General features: G+C 38.0%; 1 protein-coding gene across 1 annotated transcript; it reads left to right on the top strand.

Annotated features, from left to right (window-relative positions):
• Nucleotides 1-1,997: 1,997 nt before the first annotated feature.
• On the top strand, nucleotides 1,998-4,335 carry LOC143917119 (uncharacterized). Its single transcript, XM_077438524.1, has 3 exons — nucleotides 1,998-2,221; nucleotides 2,309-2,542; nucleotides 2,666-4,335. The coding sequence occupies exons 1-3, from the start codon at nucleotides 2,105-2,107 to the stop codon at nucleotides 4,208-4,210; spliced, it is 1,896 nt and encodes a 631-aa protein (XP_077294650.1). The 5' UTR covers nucleotides 1,998-2,104; the 3' UTR covers nucleotides 4,211-4,335.
• The last annotated feature ends 1,947 nt before the right edge of the window (nucleotides 4,336-6,282 follow it).

Genomic DNA, 6,282 nt, shown 5'->3' with positions numbered 1-6,282 from the left:
TAATCATAGAATTATATTATTCTAATGTTAATGCACAGCATAGACGATTCACTTTTAGATACCGTCCATATTAAAGATGAAGACGATGGCAACGTCCCATTGGCTCCGAAGCTGAGAAACGAAAACGACCTTCTTTTTTTACATATAATTACTATTGTAACAAGTGAACATAAATAAAGGATTTTCTTAGTGTTAGTTCACAATCAGTTTTTTCATAGACCTCCCCGCGGTACATTTACCGCGGTGAATTAAGATTTGTGATTTGACATACGAACTGTCAAAGTGAAATGAACGCAAAAACGATTGCCAACCTTCTCGGCGTGGCTGGAGGCTAGAGAGCGTCAGATGAGCTGACAGATACCCGCGAACTCTTCGCGAAGACCACAAACAACGGCCACGGCCACGGCCACGAGGGCCTTTGGCTCGAACATATGTCTAGTCGATAATAATAAAAATTTCGTAAATGAAAAGTATTTGAGAATATTTTTGTTTGTGTGACCAATTTTAAATTTTTGGGTGTGACCAGTTTTCTCGTGACCAGTTTTAGCGTGTGACCAGTTTTCTCGTGACCAGTTTTAGCGTGTGACTAGTTTTCTCGTGACCAGTTTTAGCGTGACGGATGATCACGGGTGACCGATCTAGAGCGACCAGTTTTTTTGCAGATACAGGTTGTCCCTTATATTTAGATATGTTTTTCTGAATTTGTCCCTTATATTTAGATATGAATTTCTCTAGTCCACCGTATTCGCTTTCCTGGTCTTCTTTTAAGTACTTTTACAACATTTTCACTGTTCTGGTAGGATAAACAATCTGCAGTATTATTAATGGTATCTTGATCTAAAACAATACAACATTATAAATAATTGTACTAGTTCAAGAACGTATTATTTACACAGTTTCATTATGATTTTATTGATGTGAATAATTTATCTCCTGAGTGATATCACATTCATAATAATATAACTCAGGTTAAGGTATTTTAGTTTTAAGTTAAAATATTGTAATCGACATACATATTTTTTTCATTAAAAGTATAAACGAAATAGTCATATTATATAGAATAAGGGAATATCTTCTCAAATTTACAAAGCAAGACATTTCAGCACAATCAACTTCAGTGACATCTTTGATATCCACGTGGTGGTGACAACTGTGGTGCAGACGTCCTCGGGGATCTGTGGTGCGGATGTCCTCGGAGAAGAGTAGCACAGCACAGATGACATCATCAGTTTGATCACTCGTCAACTTTTATTTTGATCCGCATCCCTATGCTATGACTTCGAATCAGCTAACAAGTGCCAGTTCGTAAGCAGGCACTTTTCGTTGTTTCGTTGTTAGAGTTGCCATCACAATTTTTTTATGCAGTACGCATGGTGACAGCTGACAGTTGATAGAACTGCCATATTTCGTTCACAAATATAAAGTAAAAATTCTGATGTGAGCAACCCATGACTTCATCTAATTTTTTTCGATAAGAGTAGACATTTAATTAAGAAGTCCAAAAAATAGTGTAAGTTTGAGCGTACAAGTTAATACAAGTTACAAATATAAAATTTCAGTTCGATACGCGGTCTAGGATATATAATAATTCAAAGAAAAATAATGCTACTTCCGGCAGATTTGAAAATGAAAAAAAAAAATTACAGCGCAACGATTAAAATTTTATTACGCAGTAAAAAGTTTCAGTGTTTCAGTTTCAAAGATATTTAATGGTGTTTGAATTATCACTAAAATACACAGACAAACACGCACATTTTTTAAAAACAATAAATACGTGCCAGTGATCGACTCCATCTATTAATAAAATATAAATTTTTAAATACAACTTAATATATTAATTTGTTTTAAATAATCTTGAAATTATCAATGCAAAAGTGCCATCTATTATCCGTCAACGTAAAACAACCTTCATTCGACCAATTTGTATTTCGACAAACTGAGGTTAGGTAAATATGAAATTAGGTATGGTCGTCGTTCGGTATGTTGATATTCGACCTACTCGCTTAGGTATATTCGAATTCGGCGAATTGCATTAGGCGAATTTAAAGTGAATCGACTAATCGACTTATCGAGGAGTTAGAGAAGCTCTACCTCTCAAGTAGCGATGGAATGCAGACTTTGTCTCTGCCAGCAGGGTCCAGCAGGGTCCTTCGTCTCTATCCATGACGACCCTCATTCACCGCCTTTGGTGCAACGCATTTGGACCTGCTGTCAGCTGCGGGTCAGTCGCCGTCACTTACCAAGTGTAAGCCATTGCTATTGTTAATTCGCCACTCCTCGTAATCGCCAATACCTTTCACATCTGCAGGTTAGGAAAGGTGACCATCTGCCAGATATTATATGCCTTTCTTGTCTCAACAATCTGGAATTGCTCGACAGCTTTCGAAAATCTTGTTTTCTGAATGACACGACGTCGAGGGTGGAATTAGGCAAGTGTTTGAAAGTCAAGCCGGAGGAGGTTTTGCTGGAAGATTTAATATGGGAAGATGAGTTGGGTGCTGATTGGCCACCCAACATTTCTAGTTCACCCGACGATGGCCAGGTAAGTCAATAGGTTTCTAGTGCTTTAGATCGATTCTAAACAAATTGACATGTAAAATGACATCTAATCACACTATAAATATACATACATGTTTAATTGAATAACGTTCGGTTTATATTTTAGACACCTGGAAGAAAAAATACTTCGAGAGATAATGTGGCAGCAATAATAGATACCAATACACACATTCCAGTAGAAGAATTAACATTTCGAAATGCTTTAGATGAGATGTGCTCTACAAATTCTGAATTGGATCATAAAATCAATAGTGTGACACAAAAACACTCGGATACTCGACGAAAGCTGCATTATTGTGACATTTGTTCAAAATCATTTACTACGAAACACAGTCTTAGTACACATATAGGTATTCATGCTGGGGTAAAGCCATACGAATGTGACATTTGTTCAAAATCATTTACTATCAAATATCAGCTTAGTAGACATATGGGTATTCATGCTGGGGTAAAACCACACATATGTGGCATTTGTTCAAAATCATTTACTACGAAACAAATTCTTAGTGTACATATGGGTATTCATGCTGGGGTAAAACCACACAAATGTGACATTTGTTCAAAATCATTTACTACGAAACAACATCTTAGTTCACATATAGGTATTCATGCTGGAGTAAAACCACACAAATGTGACATTTGTTCAAAATCATTTACTACGAAACACATTCTTAGTACACATATAGGTATTCATGCTGGGGTAAAGCCATACGAATGTGACATTTGTTCAAAATCATTTACTAGGAAATATCAGCTTAGTAGACATATGGGTATTCATGCTGGGGTAAAACCACACATATGTGGCATTTGTTCAAAATCATTTACTACGAAACAAATTCTTAGTGTACATATGGGTATTCATGCTGGGGTAAAACCACACAAATGTGACATTTGTTCAAAATCATTTACTACGAAACACATTCTTAATACACATATAGGTATTCATGCTGGGGTAAAACCACACAAATGTGACATTTGTTCAAAATCATTTACTACGAAACACATTCTTAGTACACATATAGGTATTCATGCTGGGGTAAAACCACACAAATGTGACATTTGTTCAAAATCATTTACTACGAAACAACATCTTAGTTCACATATAGGTATTCATACTGGGGTAAAGCCACACAAATGTGACATTTGTTCAAAATCATTTACTACGAAACAACATCTTAGTGAACATATAGTTATTCATACTGGGTTAAAGCCATACAAATGTGACATTTGTTCAAAATCATTTACTTTGAAACAATATCTTAGTGCACATATAGTTATTCATACTGGGTTAAAACCACACAAATGTGACATTTGTTCAAAATCATTTAGCTCGAAACGAAATCTTAGTGCACATATAGGTATTCATACTGGGGTAAAGCCACACAAATGTGACATTTGTTCAAAATCATTTACTTCGAAACGAAATCTTAGTGCACATATAGGTATTCATACTGGGGTAAAGCCACACAAATGTGACATTTGTTCAAAATCATTTACTACGAAAAATCAGCTTAGTAGACATATGGGTATTCATACTGGGGTAAAACCACACAAATGTGAAATTTGTTCAAAATCATTTACTACGAAACAACATCTTAGTTCACATATGGGTATTCATGTTGGGGTAAAACCAGTGGCGGCTCGTGGATAAGATATCTGGGGGTGCTGCGGTTGATTAAAAATAAAAAAAATGTTTATTTGGATTATATTTTACTATTTACATCAAAATTATACATTATATGTATTTTATTTCATTAAAAAATTAATTCTTCTGTCTTTTTGCCTTTTCCTTGAAAAAAGTTCTATCACCTATTCGTTAAATTTTTAACTGTTCAAAATCATTTTTTTCAATTGACAGCATAGACAAAGCCGTCAATCTTTCCTGAACCATTGTGTTTCTTATATATGTATGTCTTTATTCTATTTATTGATGAAAAACACTGTTCTGGCTCTGAGGTAGTTGAAGTTGTAAGCAGAATTTGGATAAGTTTTTTATTTCCACACGAACTTTACATAAATTGATTGCAAAAATAAGTTTTAAAAATATTAATAAATCATTAATACTGTAACGTACGCCGCGGAGTAAGCAAATAGAATCCCAGAGACTGACCGTTCAAAGATTATCTGTAACGGATATCTGTTAACGGATTAACTAAATGCATACCGTGCGACTGGTATAAGTGGGTTTTAAGGATTAGCGACAAACTAAGTGCATGAAACAATGATTGCACTTCTCATACCGTGGGAATACATATCCGAATACGTGACTATACAGTAGGTAAACAGATTAGACGTCCTGAGAGACCGTGAGACCGGTGTAAGTGGTTTTAGGGATTAGCGACGAGCTAAGTGCATGAAAGCTAAACATTGATTGCACTTCTCATACCGTGGGAATACATATCCGAATACGTGACTATACTGTAGGTAAACAGATTAGACGTCCTGAGAGATCTACCCCTTATAAGGCGGTACGTAGGCGATATCATGTCATTCTGGATTGAACACTAGCAATACGTGTAACTCCTTAATCATCAATAAATGCTGTGAAACGACTGTTGGCCTTTTCTTGGATCCTCCACCCACCCCGACGCAACACTGGTCGTCAGAAGTGGGATCCAAGATGGGCCGTGGAACAAAGTCACCAGCGAAGGAAGAGAAGCTACAGCGAAGCCATCCTCGGGAGCTGTAGGAGAGAGTTCGAGCCATGGAGACACGAAATAAAAAAATGCAGTTTTCACTGCAACACACAGAATCGGTCATCACATATTCGGTTGTCGAATTGCAGTTATCACTGCAACTCGACTTTGACATTATCGGCGGTGGCCGCCGAGAATTCATCGGGATGACGGAAGGAGGTTACGAAACGGGAGGTTTCGTACAAGTGCTGCCGGGAGAGGACAACTTGGGGCGCTGTCAAGGGCAACATCGAGGAGCAGCATCCGGCAATTGCAGAGTCATCCAAAGGGCGACCGGGGCGAGTGCAGTTCGCCAGTCTACTTACGCCGCAAGTAGCAAGAATTAGCGGCTGTAGGTGACGACGATCCACGGGAAAGCATCGTCGTCAGAAGAGGAGCGGAGATCGACTACAACTGAGAGATGTCGATTACAAGCCACTATTCCCTTCAACTGTTTGTTGACGGCAGTTGTCAACAAACTGGAAAAAAATCTAATTGGAAACTAGTCGAGTCTAATTGGAAACTAGTTAACCACCTGTTAGGTCACAGGTGTCATCTCGCAAAGAGTCGGAAAGTAAACGGATTGAAATGGAATTCAATCGGAACCATGCAACGGCAGAGAGGCACATTTATCAGATTGGATAAATGTTGGTTGGTCAGTCGGCGGAGTCAATCAAGTCACTTTTGGGAGGATAGAGGCACCGTTTCAGAGGGAATGGCAACGGAAGCACGTTCTGGGTGGAACGTTGGTCTGCAGCAGGATGCTGGGCCACATGAGAGGAAGACGGGGCCACCGCAACAAATTTGGACGTTGGGGAAACGAGCGACTTGGATCAACCACGTGAGGGCATTTGAAACCGAAGAAACGTCAGATCGCGACTTCAACGAGAGAGAGCGGAACAATTGATATACGTCAACATCGAAAAAAAATCTAGTTGGAAACTAGTGGAAACACGAGTACCTGAAAAAATACATGGACAGTTGCAGCAGTGTTTAGATCATCTCGCAGATGTAACGGGAAAATACATCAGAAAGAAATGGATTTCAG

This window comes from Arctopsyche grandis, chromosome 9, assembly GCF_051622035.1.
Source record: "Arctopsyche grandis isolate Sample6627 chromosome 9, ASM5162203v2, whole genome shotgun sequence".
NCBI lineage: Eukaryota > Metazoa > Arthropoda > Insecta > Trichoptera > Hydropsychidae > Arctopsyche > Arctopsyche grandis.
This window is presented reverse-complemented; position numbering and strand designations above follow the sequence as displayed.

What these genes read in the sequence shown, in the direction of transcription:
- LOC143917119 (XM_077438524.1), top strand. Translation starts at nt 2,105, where the DNA reads ATGGAATGCAGACTTTGTCTCTGCCAGCAGGGTCCAGCAGGGTCCTTC. An exon ending in GGACCTGCTGTCAGCTGCGG is followed by an intron (nt 2,222 to 2,308) that starts GTCAGTCGCCGT and finishes TCACATCTGCAG; the next exon opens with GTTAGGAAAGGTGACCATCT. An exon ending in GTTCACCCGACGATGGCCAG is followed by an intron (nt 2,543 to 2,665) that starts GTAAGTCAATAG and finishes TTTATATTTTAG; the next exon opens with ACACCTGGAAGAAAAAATAC.